The sequence below is a fragment of the Bos taurus genome, chromosome 26 (genome assembly GCF_002263795.3).
Source record: "Bos taurus isolate L1 Dominette 01449 registration number 42190680 breed Hereford chromosome 26, ARS-UCD2.0, whole genome shotgun sequence".
In the NCBI taxonomy this organism is placed as follows: Eukaryota; Metazoa; Chordata; class Mammalia; order Artiodactyla; family Bovidae; genus Bos; species Bos taurus.
In genome coordinates this window covers 40,633,735-40,649,288 of record NC_037353.1, presented here as the reverse complement: position 1 = coordinate 40,649,288, position 15,554 = coordinate 40,633,735, and the positions used below count along the sequence as shown (strand labels likewise).

The 15,554-nt window shown below is 47.1% G+C and overlaps 1 protein-coding gene across 1 annotated transcript in view; it reads right to left on the bottom strand.

Annotated features, from left to right (window-relative positions):
• PLPP4 (phospholipid phosphatase 4) overlaps nucleotides 1-15,554 on the bottom strand; it is a 147,057-nt gene that overhangs the window by 7,497 nt on the left and 124,006 nt on the right. The window contains 1 exon segment of the mRNA NM_001206550.1: nucleotides 5,382-5,552. Within this exon segment, the coding sequence (NP_001193479.1) occupies nucleotides 5,382-5,552 (171 nt within the window).

The following is a 15,554-nucleotide window of genomic DNA, read 5'->3' as shown; positions in this document are numbered from 1 at the left end:
AGCTGAGGCGCATGGGCTCAGCAGCTGTGGCACTCGGGCTTAGTTGCCCCGCAGCATATGGGATCTTAGTTCTCTGACCAGGGATCAAACCCGCATCCTCTGCACTGGAAAGCGGATTCTTAACCCCTGGCCCATCCAGGGCAGTCCCTGTTTAGTGCATTCTGATCCCAGAAAGGGAGTGGCCTGGGCCTGCTCAAGGCCTCCACAGGGATGCCCTAGGTATGGTGGCAGAGATGGTGGATTCACGGGCAGCCAAGGCCCAGAGGCCCCAGACCCCAAGCAGCATTTGGCAGCTGATGATAAATGTGAATGCAGACACACCACATGGGCAGCCAATTGTGGAAGGAGGAAGAGATGAGATCAGTTCACCTGGGAAGGAGGATCTTGGAGGGAGGAACTTAGTGCTCCTGTTCTATGTAAGGCTGGTGGGTTTTGGTGGGAAGCATGATATCGTTCCAAAGTCTCCTTTTCAAGTCACTTCATTTAGAAAATCTATAGAGATTGTTTCATAGAGAAGGCAATGGCACCCCACTCCAGCACTCTTGCCTGGAAAATCCCATGGATGGAGGAGCCTGGTGGGCCGCGGTTCGTGGGGTCGCTAAGAGTCGGACATGACTGAGCGACTTCACTTTCACTTTTCACTTTCATGCATTGGAGAAGGAAATGGCAACCCACTCCAGTGTTCTTGCCTGGAGAATCCCAGGGACAGGGGAGCCTCGTGGGCTGCCGTCTATGGGGTCACACAGAGTCGGACACGACTGAAGTGACTTAGCAGCAGCAGAGATTGTTTCTGACAGCCCAGGGAGGACTGGTGAGCAGTGTGTCCCTCAACTGTGTGTGTGTTGGGGGGAGGGGGTGAATGGGACTGTGCAAGGAGGGAGCAGACTCTGCCTGGCTTTTTAGTGTGGTTCAGGTACAGTTAGGTGCAGGGTGCTCGCTACATTGCTCAGATGACCCCATGGACTGTAGCCCCCAGGCTCCTCAGTCCATGGGGTTTTCCAAGCAAGAATACTGCAGTTTGTTGCCATTTCCTTCTCCATGTAGGCACAGCGCCCTCATCCTCAAACACCCCATCTGCAGAGACCAGAAACTACACCTGAACTCATTGCACATCACAGACCCTTCATGGCCAAGTCAGGAAACTTGGCAAAAGCAGTGGCGCCATCTTGGAATTTTGAGGCCAGTAAACATGGCGTCTGTGACTGACATGGACGCATCCCGGCCTCAGGCTGGGTGGGAACAAATGACTGCTTCCTCCCTTAAGACTTGTTTCTCTGGATTACATTCAGACCTACGTGCCCTTTCTTATGACGAAACACTACCTAAGGCACCCAGGGCTGCTTAAGAGAGCTATGGTTAGAGAATCAGTGTTGGCTAGAAGGTTACTTGCAAGCTGGAGTCACATAAGGAAACACTGGATCCAGATACAAGGATCTGAGGGTAGAAGGAGCGCGTTATGTCCATTCATGGAAAAAACAACACACTCCTGCCACTTCTGGCTCTGACTGTCCACTGACAGGAACCATAAACCCAGGAGACTATGAACTGAGGCAGAAGATGGTTCAGGGAGGTGCTCTGTTCTTTCTGTGCGTTTTTCTCCATAGATATTCCCCCCAGCATGGGAATTCTACAAGTTTTAATGCTGAAAACACACAGTTAATCACAAAGGTAAGCTTCTTTGTGAAGCGTTGACATCACCCAGGGACTCTAACTTCCAGCTGACCCAAAAGCCAGCATGTCACAGAGACAAGGAGAACTTCAGCCACAGAAAGATTTATAATCCATCCAGTGATTTTATTTGTGAAGAAGCCCTGTTACATGTCTTACTGCCCCTCCAGACCATGGCCTGTGCCCTCCATGTTCCTCACTTAATAAAACAACAGACTCGTGTGGAGTGGCGCTGGGAAGGCAGAGAAGACCGGAAGGATGTTGATAACCATGATAATGAACAGAGCAAAGCATTTGAGATTATGGGTTATTTACTGGATATGAATATGTAATCGAGTAATTGGATATACTTCCACATTAGACACAGTTGCTTAAATCAAAATTGAAATGGAGTCATAAAAATCTCATAATATTAATGTTGTTAACTAAAGTCTATAATGAGAGGTTCTCAGGTTGTGCTGCTGCCTAGGGGTCTCCCCAAGAATTATCATCATGACGGAAGACCCCCGCCCACAGTCACTGGGCAGCTCAGTACACCAACAAACAACACCTTGTTAATCTCAGCCAGGCATCCTGCCTCCAACACCCTCCCACACAGCAGCCAAGGGCCTCACCATCTACCTTTTCTCCAAGCTGCAAACCTCTGCAGCCTCCCTGATTACTTCCTTAATAAGTGAGTGTTGAACAAATAAAATTTTCCACTCATTGAACACTGCTGCTTTTAGCGTGTAATAAGGGAAAGAAAGATGGAGCTGAGATGTGGGGTGTGTGTGTGTGTGTGTGTGTGTGCTTAATCACTTCAGTTGTGTCCAATTCTGTCCAATACTATGGACTGTAGCCCACCAGGCTCTTTTGTCCATGGGATTCTTCAGGCAAGAATACTGGAGTGGGTCACCATGCCCTCCTCCAGAGTATCTTCCCAACCCAAGGATCAAACCTGTATCTCTTCTGTCTCCTGCATTGGCAGGTGGTTGCTTTACCACTAGCACCACCAGGGAAGCCCGAGCGGTGGTGTAGTTGGGCTCTCTCAACCTCGGCCATAGATGTTTGGGGCTGAGAAGTCTTCCCGGTGGAGGAGGTGCTATCTCATACACTGTACAATGTTGAAGAGCTTCCCTGGACTCCACCCACTAGATGCCAGCAGCCACCACCACTCCCACCATCCCATCTGTGAAGATGTCCCCAGATATTGCTAAATGTCCCCTAGAAGGTTCAGTTGCTCCCCATTGAGACCACTGGTATAGACAAGGACAGATGACCTCCTAAAGGGGAATTAAGATAAAATGAACCCAACTCAGGGCCCACTAGAGGATCCAAGGAAAAGCACACTCTGCTCCTGGCTAACTCCAGGGTATGAGCTGAACAGGTGATGGCACAGCTGAACGAGTAGCTGGGCCACATCTATGACCTGTAACCCACTCAGGCACATTTAGTTTGGGCTGCAGGATGGGTCTACCATGATGCAATTTTGGCTTGCCCCTCCCCGCCCCCAAAGTACAGCCCTACACATCACTGATCATAAATTCTCTTGCTTTGCTTTCCCATCAGCTCACAGAGCATTAGTATTCTCCCTCTACTGCTCCAAGTTCCGTTCTGTGCCAGTTGGATAGGATGGGCATGAAGCTCCGCTGCCAACAGGGCTTGGGGGCACCAGCTGCATGAAGTCCAGCATCTCCCCAAAGCCAAGAACTGCGATTCTTCATCCTTTCATGATGCACCAACCACAGATCAGTAGTAACAAAAGAGCATTTAAGACAGGCCAACCTCTCTTCCTAGGTTTTCAGGATAAGATCACTACACAAAGGTTCTTACTATCTTCCAAGATGAAGCCAAAATATCAACTCTGAAATCCTTCATCATTTCTCAGGTCCAATGTGGAGAAATAAAAGTGGAAACCAGGGATTCAGAGCTTACAAATGTGCCAAAAGCATGTCCATCTCAAAATCAGTGGCTTGGGAGACACAACACATCCTTCTTTAGAAATGATGCACTAAGCAACTTCAATATTGATTCACAGTTGTGCAACACACTTTCATTTACAAAGTACACTCAGATCCATTATTTCATTTAGTCGATGAAATGGCTCTGGGAAATGTTGAGGGATTATTGTTCCCATGTTCAAAAGGAGAAACTACAGTTTACAAGGGATAAATGAGAAGCAGTTCATGAAATGCCATCCAGCCCGTAACAGTCCTCATGTGGAAATGCTCTAATCATATGCGCCACCATGATTCTGGTGGGAAATATTCCTAGTTCCAAGGATGCGATGGGTCCACCCTTGCTCTGTTGGCTCAGCGATTCTCTTCCTGCCCCTGCCCCATTGTGTGGGATCATTATCCATAACTTCATCCAAGTCACTGATAAAAGCAGAGAACAAGGCAAGGCTCAGGGTGTAGCCCGATGGGCCTCTACTGACCACCCCCATCAGCAGGGCCTCAAACCTCCTTGATGTCTCCACCTGTCTAGACCATGCATCAGCCTCCTTTTCTCCCAGACCCTTCACCCCCAGGTTGAAGCTGCTGCTGGAAGCTCATGACACCCAGCGTGTGAGTTTCAGGAGGGTAGAAAGTGGAGCTGAAGCCAGAGAAGGAGCAGAAGTCCCCTGGAGAAGATGGGGCAAAGTCACCTCCAACCAGGAGCTCCCCTCACCTCTGGCCTCAACTGTTGCCTCACTACCACTGGGACAAACACCTGGGAAGAGGTGAGAAGAGGGTGGTCAGAAAAGGGGGCAGAAGGGAATGAGCCCGGGGGACGGCAGGAGGACAGGAAAGGAAGAGGAAGGGCCGGCCACAGACAGATCGTGGAAGGCCATTCATCCAGGGAAGCCGGATTAGGATTCGGCACATTTCATGCACTGTGTTTGCTGAAAGCTGACACAGTGGAACTCTCCATGGTGCTTCTCAGACTTCATCAGAATAAATGGACTGCTTTGCACACTTCTGGCGGTCACTCCGAACCCACCCTCAAGAGTCCAATTCCTAGGTTGGAGTGGCCTGATCAAGGTGATCTGAGTATTGGATTCTGGGAAACACAGCCCTAAGCCCTGCGCTCCTGGAGGGCGCGCCTTCTATGGACACTGCCTCTGTCTCTGCTCCCTTTCTTGCCGTGGCAGATGCTGCTGTGGTTTAGGCAAGCTGAGAGCTGCAGCTGATCTGCAGAGGGGCATGGCACGGTTTTGCTTTATTCCAAGAACAAGCCCCTCAGTTGTCCTGTGTTATTCTGACTTGGCACAGACACCCCAGGGCTGAAACATATAGGTAAGCCTCACCCAGCCCTGCAGTGGCTGCTGGCATCCATCCCTGGGCTGGAAACCTCTTCTGGAAGAGCATCAGTGGTGAGAAACATGCCTTTACGGGGTGAATGCAATAGGAACCAACCACCACTTGGCACCAAGTCTGAGAACAGAGGCAAGGGATCCAGCAGGGAAGTCACATCTGAGTCTGTGCCTGAGGTCCTGCCTTCCTGGTAAGACTCGAGCTGCCTAGTTGAGCATGAAGGAATGGGAGGAGCTCTGATTCTGTTCCCAGCAAGGCCGGAGCTCACCTGAACAGGTGCATCTTCTTTAAAACTGTGTCTGCTCTGTCATTTCAGCGAACTCTAGTTTCTCACAGCAGGCACTTACTTCTCCCCCCGGTAGGTGCAAGTATCCCCCCATCCCTGCACGAGAGTAGCAGATGGCGTGTGGACCGGGCGGGCCCGGGGCAGGGACTCACCTTGCCAGTGATGCTTGTAGTCACACATGCGGGACAGGGCGATCATCATGGCGCAGTACAGGGGCAGGATGGCAGCACAGAGCCGCCAGCTCTTCCCCCGCCCGCTCTCGGTGAAGCAGTGCAGCTTGCCAGCCAAGTAGAACGTTGTGAAGCCAAGGCCTGAAAAGGCAACTGCCAAAGACAAACAGCAGGTGTTACCCTAGCAGGTGGGACGTGGCAGGGACACAGGGCACCCAAGCATCCTGGCTACCATCTTGCAACACCCCCAGGGTCAGGACCATGTTGGCGCCAGACACCATCTTGGCAATCTGTGCTCTTGCTAGAACCACGCTGGTATGAAGCTTTCAACAATGAGAACAGCCTTTCAGGCTTGCATGCGATCACAATCTACTCAATCTCATTCATTCAACAATGATTTGAGGGGTAGCTACTGTGTGCTAGACAGGCATTGTTCAACGTGGGAGAAATTAAAACTTGATTCAGAGGCTGTCTCTGCTCTCAAGGGGCTCATGGACTGGTTGAGGGTCATGGTTGTGCAAACAGAGTTTTAATACTGTGTTTGGAGTTCTATATGAATAAAAGTGCCTGCAGAACAAATGACTGATGACTGATTAGCTTTGAAAAATGAGGGAAAGAAAGGGAGTTTTAGCTTGGTAAGTTTTAGCTCAGGAAGATGGGACCAGCAAATGCTGGAAAAGTGGGTTTGACAGAGAAGCCAGTGGTGACACATTTCTTGTCTTCTCTCAGAAATTATGGTTATTAGTTTTTAGAACTGCAAATGCAACTCATAGCTTCATTGGATCAATTGTCTAAAGTGTGGAGTCAGGTGGAGTAGGTAAGCCCTGAGCTTTTCATCTAGTCAGGTTTAATACACAGTTGAAGTCAGTGAGATTTAAGGTGAGTATTCTGTGGACTTAAAACGACAGTGCTCAAACCCGGGCTACACTCGGAAATCACCTTTAAAACCTGCTGCTGCTTCTGCTGCTGCTGTCACTTCAGTCATGTCCGACTCTGTGAGATCCCCATAGACGGCAGCCCACCAGGCTTCCCCGTCCCTGGGATTCTCCAGGCAAGAACATGGAGTGGGTTGCCATTTCCTTCTCCAATGCATGAAAGTGAAAAGTGAAAGTGAAGTCGCTCAGTCGTGTCTGACTCCCAGCGACCCCATGGACTGCAGCCTACCAGGCTCCTCCGTCCATGGGATTTTCCAGGCAAGAGTACTGCAGTGGGTCGCCAGTGCCTTCTCTACTTTAAAACCTGGGAAGTTTTCAAAAATACTGGTAGTCAGACCTCATTATCAAACCTTCTATTTGCACTAGTCTGGAGTGAACCCTAATGGTGCACACATGCATTTATGTGTGTGTGTGTGTGTGTGTGTGTGTGTGTGTGTGTGTGTACTCCTCAGGTGATTGTAATGGCAGCCAGGAGTGAGTTTAGATGCTTCTTTTGAGGGAAGGGGCTACAGCTCCCACCTCCTCTGGACACTAGCCTACTCAAAACTCTCCTCTTGATCAGAAAATACTCCTGAGGGGCAGGGCTCCTAGGCAACCAGCCTACACAGTGATTTGATAGAGTTGGTAGAATGGGGCTAAAGCTAGGGCATCAAGGACTTTAACAGACTGTCTGAAGCCTGAGCAGCAGCCTCGGCACCAGTGAGTTAGTCGCAAATACAGAACCTCAGAACTGCCCCAGACGTACTAAGTTAGAATCCCCTTTCACAAGATCCACAAGTGAGCTGTGTGCACCCTGAAGTCTGAGAAGGCCTGGCCTATAGAACATTCATCCTCTTGATACAATGTGTCTGAGAGTCCATCTTCAGGAAATAATAAAAAACCATGGGGATATCTAGAAGATACTCTGCTTAAAATTATTATGTAATTATGGGGAAAAAAATAAAGAGAAAGAACTAGACTATTCCCACTCAATGAATTATGATGCAGCCATGGAAAATATTCTGACTATGCGAAGGAGATCACACCAGTCCATCCTAAAGGAAATCAATTCTGAACGTTCATTGGAAGGACCGATGCTAAAGCTAAAGCTCCAATACTTTGGCCACCTGATGTGAAGAGTCGACTCACTGGAAAAGACACTGACAGTGAGAAAGATTGAGTGCAGAAGGAGAAGGGGACGACAGAGGATGAGATGGTTGGATAGCATCATCGACTCAATGGACATGAATTTGAGCAAATTCTGGAAGATGGTGAAGGATAGGGAAGCCTGGTGGTTTGCAGTCCATGGGGTCGCAAAGAGTCGGAAATGAGTGAGCAACTGAACAACAGCAAATGTAGCACTACAGACAATACTTAGGATACAGTGTTAAGTGAAAAAAGCAGGACTCTAAGTTGTAAGTTCATTATAATCATGGTTATAGTATATAAATATGAATAACCTGCAGTTTTAATGAATTATCTCTGATAATAATGTGTCTTCTTAAATAGGGTTCCCCAAGTATGAACAAAAGCTTATGCCAAAGCAGAACTTTTTCAACAATCAAATTAAACAAGGTAACAGGATTGCTTGGTTTTGTTTTTTTATTAGTAAAACAATATTAAGCCAGGTTTATCTCAGGAATAAAAATGAAGCACTTAAATATTTTTGAATAATGATTTGTACTCAAACAGTAAAGCAGTGCCAGCATACATTGAATATTCTGTTTAAAGTAAAACTCTGTGCAAAACTGCATTGCCCAGGCCAGTTCTACATTGTTTGCTATGATGAAGGGTATTATTAATAGATGGTTTATAGTGTGTTCCAAAGCGGTCCCATTTGGCCACCTTCCTAGCAAGTGCAACGGGCTCTCAACTCCCCATCCTCATCCATTTTGCTCTGTTTCTTCTCTTCATTCACACTCTGCCCTGAGGCATCAGAGTGGGCAGCAGAGGCTGGGGACTTGGCTCTGGTGGGTACTGGCCTCATTCTGAGCTCTTAAGGGAGGAGTAATAGACTTTGTTCAAATCGGACAGCCTAGCAGTATACCCACCTAACTACTGCTGCTCCATTTATATAAGGATCTTGAGCATCCATGGATATCTGTGTCCACAGGGGCCCTGGAACGAATTCCCTGAAGGATACTGAGGGACGACTGTACATTGAATGTGATGAGCATCCAAGATCTGCCCTGAGGCTTTGCAGGGTTATGGATGGAAGTTTTCAAGATTTGAATTGGAAGAAAGGCAGTCCTGGGTGTTGCCAAGTTGTCAATATTAAAAACAAGGTCAGTAAGTATAGGGTGGATATTGAGCAGGAATTTGTATGTGTCCCTATAAACAATGGTTTGGAGACTTTAAGATAGATGAGTCCAGACTCAACAAGCTCTGGAAAGATTCACAAGATGGACAAGAGAAGGGACTGCTAAAAACCCACCAAGGTCAAGTCCTAGGGCATGTGGTCCAAGGCCAGACCCTTGACCTCCACCAGGTCACCTCCCTGACCCCAGAAACTCAAATTTGGATTCCAAATTTGAGCTCCAACAGTGGGGCCCGTGGCTCAAAGAAGAGCAGGCAAAGCACGTCCTCTCTCTCACAGTGGGGCCCATGCTGCAGGTCCTCTGAAATGGAGAGTTATCTGCTTCTTGGAAAGGAAGTGAAGTGAAAGTTGCTCAGTCGTGTCTGACTCTGCGACCCCATGGACTATATAGTCCATGGAATTCTCTAGGCCAGAATACTGGAGTAGGTAGCCTTTCCCTCCTCCAGGGGATCTTCCCAACCCAGGTGTCCTGCATTGCAGGCAGATTCTTTATCAGCTGAGCCACAAGGGAAACCCTCTTGGAAAAGAAAGAGGGGTTCAAAGGAATTTTAAAGGCTGAGTTCAACAGCCTAGATCCTGCAGGCATCCCGCAGCAGCTGATCTCCTTCGACACATCCTATTGGTCCTCCGGGCAGCGTGTCTAAAGCAGCACGGTGTGTCCTTACTTGTCTAGCTGACACAACAGACTCTGATTCCATGTTAAACTTTATGCTTGTCTCTTTCTCATTGATATTCCTACAGTTATTGAACTGGCATGTGCTCCTTTGACAAAGGGCTTCTGATGCACCTCCTTCTGGCCCAGCCATGGGCAGCTCAGGTACTTTGCCCAAACGCCTGTTTTCCCAAATACCAACTGAATGAGAATTAGGCTCTATCAAACTATACTGAACACATAGGATTCCACAGTTTTCTGCCCCCTCCTCCTTTGAGGCTGGCAGTTTGGGACCAAGATGCTTCCGTGAGCGTTTCAGCTCTGAGATCCTGGGACTTACCAAGGCTTTGATTCAAGTTCAACTGGGAGAAAAAGAAAGCAGAAAGGTTTTTAAAGAAATGCTTTCCAACTTGAGCCAAACAACACCTTCTTCTCTTCTCAAAGAAACGGGCATGTGAGACACTGAAGAGCCTCAGAAGCTGGTATGCGAGTGAGGAGCAGGGAGATGGCATTTGTTCCAAGGGTCTGCCTTCCCCCTGAAACGTGGTCCCTGCTTCCAGCATGATTAGGAGATAAAACCGAGCATTCAAAGATGCAGCAGAGCACCGGGCATTTTGGAAGATGGAGATGATAAAGTATGATAAATGCCTTCATATTTTGTTAACATTATTAGCAACAGAAATACGATTACAATAATGGTATGAGAGAAAGCTGAGAGCCGACCCCTCCTGGGGGCTCAGAACGTGTTTATTTGCTCTCCAGAGTTTAGAACACACACACACACACACAAGCACTCACATGGATCAAGGGAAGAGCATATGCCCCTTGTTTTCAAAGTCTGTAGCAGGTTTTCTTGGCAGGAAGCAGCTGATTGTAAATATTTCTCTGCTGAACTGGCTGTGAGAAGTAAAAATACTCTTGAAGCCTCTAAACTAGGAAGCAGATGAAGGAGGGTGGCTTCCCCACCTGTTTCTGGCACTTTTGGGGCTCACTTGGCTGTCATCAATGAGAGTAGATAAGCAAAACTTCACAATACGAGTTGCTGGTCCAGGTGGTGATGCTAGGCATGTGGCCTGAACAGGGCTATCTGCCTGCCTGGTGATTCTGAAAGGGAGTTACTGACTCATCTCTGACTACACAGATGAACTGTCATAGGTTTACAACATTCCCTTTGCAAGAAAGGTCTATCTACTGAGTCAGCTTAGGTGGCAACCCACTCCAGTATCTTTGTCTGGAGAATCCCATGGACAGAGGAGCTTGGCGGACTACAGTCCAGGGGGTGGCAAAGAGTCGGACTGAGCTACTAACACATACACACTTAGGTGAAATAAAGTCATTTTGCCTTTTCTCCCCAGCTTACTTTAAACCAAGTGAAAGAGGTTTGGACCCCAACGACTGCAAGGAATGAGAAAACTGGCTCCAAAGAAAAGGCTTTAAAAACAAATGAGATAAGAATCAGGGGGACAGGCTCAGCTTTTGGGGTTGTATTTTTTACTCTAATTACAATGAATTTCCCCAAACTGATTATAGCTGACACCACAAATGGAATTGTGTTCTAATGAGGTAATTTGTACAACTTTTTCACATGATGCTCAAAGAGTAAGTATTTTCTTCTCCAAGAGGGAGAAAGGCGATACTGGGTAGTGGAATAAAATTTTTTTCAATTAATTTATTTATGTTTGGCTGAACTGTGTCTTCATTCTGCATGCGGGTTTTCTCTAGTTGCGGTGAGCGGGGGCTACTCTCTGGTTGCGACGCTCTGGCTTCTCACTGAGGCGGCTTCTCTTGTTGGGGAGCACAGGCTCTAGAATGTGGGGGCTTCATAGTTGTGGCTCATAGGCTTAGTTACTCTGTAGCATGTGGGCTTTTCCTGGACCAGGGATTGAACCCATGTCCCCTGCATCGGCAAGTGGATTCTTAACCACTGGACCACCAGGGAAGTCTCTGAATAAATTTTAATGTTGAAGGGTGTTTTGAGGAGTTTGCCAGTACATCTCCACAAGACCATCCAAAACCAAGGATGCAGAACATGCATGCCTGGTCAGCCCCTGCAGACTCCTAACAAGCAGTGGGGTGCTGTTGGGAGCGTGGGGTACAGGTTCCCATTCTGGCTCTGCCATTAACTGAATGCATGATCTTAGGCAAGTCTCTTTCCCACTCTGGGCCTCAGTTTGCTCTGTAAAATAAGAGGCTGATCCACAAGGGGCTACCACATCGTGCCCAGGGGAGCCAGGTAGATAGGGAGCATGAGTTAAGTAGTTGGATGTTGAGTCAACATTTTTGCAACAGAAAGCCCTCTTGGTCTGTCTTCTATTACTCCTCTATTGCTAGACACTCAGATCCAAGAGATACTTTCGGAAAAAAATTCAATGGTTCATTTGTGGTGATAAATGGCAACTAATACCTGGCCTTGCCATTGGGAGACATTTGAGAGTGGTGAGGACCGGGGAAAATGGAAACATTCGCCTATTTAAAGATGCAGCGCCTTCCCTCTGCTCAAGCTGGTGTCTGCCACATGGGCTCAGTGTTCCCAGAAGTTTTGATATTCTAACAGAAGAGGGAAACCCTGATATTTATGAGAAGTGTCTCCATTTAAATGTGAACAATTCATCGAAAATGAATACAGTACAGACCACATGAAACTCATCTGTGTACTAACAGGGTTAGGTCAGTGGGCTGCCAACTTGAGAACACTGAAATTCTGTTTCCAATGCTAGTGGTCCACTGTCTAAATGATCCCCTAAGTCTGTGCTAAATGTGATAGACATCAATTTATCCCTTCTCTCTACACTAGAGCAAAGAAGCACTTGAAAAGCTTTAGAGTTGGTGTTGCTTAAACCAATAGCGACAACAAATTAAGTGACACAGGAGATTCAGGGATTGAATACTCAATTCAGTAGGAGGGAGTACTGTGTGCTGTTGAGAAAAGCAGACCTTTCAGGACTCAGCTCTGCTACCTTCTCCCGTGTGAGCTCATCTCTGGGGGCCTCAGTTTCCTCATCTGTACAATGGGGTTAGTAGCACTCGACTCACAAAGCCATCTTGAGGATGAGCTCACAGAGAGTTGTAACAGGCTTAGCTTGGTGCTGAGTGACTGCTCTCCTAACTCTGCCAGCTCTGCAGCTGCTGTTGAGTTCTGCCTGGTTCTAGAAAGTTTCATCCTCAAAGAAAAGCCTTCCTAAGCTCTACTCTTGCAATCTGCAGCTCCTCAGTTATATAACTGCATGCTTGCTTACAGAGATTTCTGGAGCTGGGTTCCTAGCCTCTTAGCATTTTTTAGCCCCTGCGGCTCTCAGCAGATGTAAAATGATCTCAGCTGGCAAAATGAACAAACTTACAGACCCAGTGAGAAAGGCCAGCAGAGATACTGTTCCCCACTCCACTCGGGAGATGACTGAAGCTCTCTGATGAGAGGGTCAGACAGCCAGGAGACCATTCTAATGCACATGACCCGTCATGTAGCTTGTCTCCTATGATACTGAGTTTCACCGTGTTGACACCTACTTTTACATCCCTTTGGCCCCAAATTTCTTAAAATAGTTTCTCATTCATAGTTTCTTAATTCATAGTTCATTCTAGCTAAGATGCTTGCTCTGTTTTCTTTATATGACAAGCTATATTTATTAACATTCTAAGTTAATAAGAGATTTCACTTTCAAAAAAAGGATGAGAGAAGATTGCTACAAATCTTAGACTGTGGATCCACAGGGCATCTATTGCCTAAAGCATTCAAGTGAACAGGAAAGACAGTTGTTTATTCCTAATGAAATGACTGACAGAAGATCATTAGCCTCTGATGTAGCTATCGAACCAGAATCATAATTTCAAGGGGAGATTTTGATAAAAATTATAGAACAGACTCAGTACCACAGTGATTTTTTTTTCAATCTCTCCTTTCTAATCCAGCAGTAAAGAGATTGTTTCACTATGATGTAGGAGACGTGTAATTTTCTAAATATCACACCAATGATACCTCTTAATTCAATTACAAAGAAGTTGTAATAAAATTTCTTTCATTACAATTGACATAATTCAAGGGTGTTGAGAGGCGGGATTAAAAGTATTCATCCATGCAGTAAAGTTGCCTGTGATTCCAGGAACAGTCAGAATGCCCAACGACCTCTGGTAGAATTACTTACTCCAGTACCATCAGTCATAAGAGTTAATAAGAATTGCTCTGCTGGTGAGGAGCTGAAAGCCATCTGCTGAGACAAAGGAGACTGGATGGGTCCTAAGCACCTTGGGGAAGGCAGGCGGAGTTTGAGGCTGTTGAAGCCAAAGTCATTCGACCACCTGAACCACAGGAATGGCAAGAACCATTTTAACCCACTGGAGGGGACCAGGTAACCAAGAAGACCCAGTGGCTGAAACACCAGAGATGTCAAAAGAATTGAGAGCCTACAGCACGGCAAGGGCGGCGTGGGGACTGAGCACAGGTGAGAATGCTCTTGTGCACAGCTGGATGGGTCCAGGCAGGCACACTGACCCCCTGCCATCAGCCTCCCACCTGTGTGACCTAGCGTGAGGTGCTTAGCTTCCAGAGCTCAGGCTTGTCGCCTCTAACATGGATGAGCCAACAGTTGTCCACACAGCCACCGAAAGCACCGATGATAGAGTGTCCAGGGCACACTGGACAAAGTGTGCAGCAGTCCTCAAGCCCTAAGTTAAAATCTGATCTCTTTCCCCTCCATCTGCTTCTTCTACTTAGGCTCTTCCTCAAAATCATGCTGCATCCCTGCAGTGAACCTGAGAACGTGGAAGAGGAAATAAAGCAAATGCGCATGGAAAGCTAAAAGGATGTGAGTTCCGGGTTGGCTCCATGACCACGCCACCAAGATGGTGTCTGCATCTGTTGCCATTCTATGCCCCACATCAAAAACTGGTGCTCGAGATGAGTGAATGAACAAATTAGTGACAAGAAGGATAATGTGAAAACTGGACCAGATGGTGTATACTCTTGGGGGCTCCAAGGAAACAGTGATGAGCCTCCCTTTTCTGCCTAACACACTTCTCCTCCTCCCTGCAAGGCTTGGTTTACATGACACTGCCTCAGAGGTCTTCCCCAGCTCCCCAGCAGGTGTAATGGGCTCTGACTGCCTTCTGCACCTGCCTTCATAACACTTAACACCACTACTCTCATGTATGCGACTGTCCAGCATCTCTCTCCCTTCTGCTAGATTCTCAGCCTGCGCTCACTAGAGGCCCCACCAACACACATACTGAATGAATGGCTGAAGACCTGATAACCAGAGGTTTCACAAAAGAAGACAGGAATGTACCCAGGGGAGGAGAAGGGCTAGAGTCAGGCTTGAACCGCACTGGGTCAGGATAACGTGTGGGCGGAAGGTGAGCTGGGCCTCCACTGAATTCTTCCTTATCACATCCCGCCCGCCAGACATTCACAGAGAGTGTGTGTGTCTCTTTTAAATACTCACACACACGTATACACACACTTCCCTGCCCTCCTCCTACAAGAATGACCCCAGAGTTCTCCTGGAGCCTTCATAGCAGGGGTTCCTCTGTTTTTCAGAGGCTGGTAGCCACCTCTGAGATATCTGGGCTAGTTTCTGAGAAACAATGTAAAAAATTCTACAAAAGGAAGCCATGAAATTCTAGGAGTCTGAAGGATGGGTGGGTGGAGTAGCAATTTCAGTGAATGAGAAAAGAAGGAAAGCGGAAACTGTCTACTCGAGCAGGTACCAGGAGTGTTCTATCAGAAGGAGGACAAGACCATCAGGCACGGAGAGCCCCTCTCTGTCAGACTCTGCACTAGACGCTTCCGTAACTTGTCTTTGCTGCATCCCCAGAAAAACACAATGACATAGCTATTGGGCCATTACATGGATGAGAAATGGAGGCTCAGGTCAAATTACCTACTGAAGGTTAATGCAGTCCTTAAGAAACTGTGAATTAAGTAACTAGCCACGTAATTAAATAAATAAATTAATTTGCAAAAAAAAATAAATAAAAAAAGAAACTGTGAATTATTTCTAAACAGAGCAAAAAAATCACATGTTTTCTTGGCACGGTTGTACTTACAGCACTTCTAGCTGCCTATTTGTTTTACACTCCCTGTAGGCATGTGACGATCAGGGTCACTGTTCAAGCCTTAGAACCCAGCACACTGCCTGGGAGGAGAAGTCAGCGACACATGGTGACTGAATGAATATATAAATGGCAGAGACAATTTAGTCCTTCCACAAACATAACTTCACTGGAACAAGTACTCTGGCAAGAGGCCAAGCTCCTTAGAGAAAGAAAGACATACATGG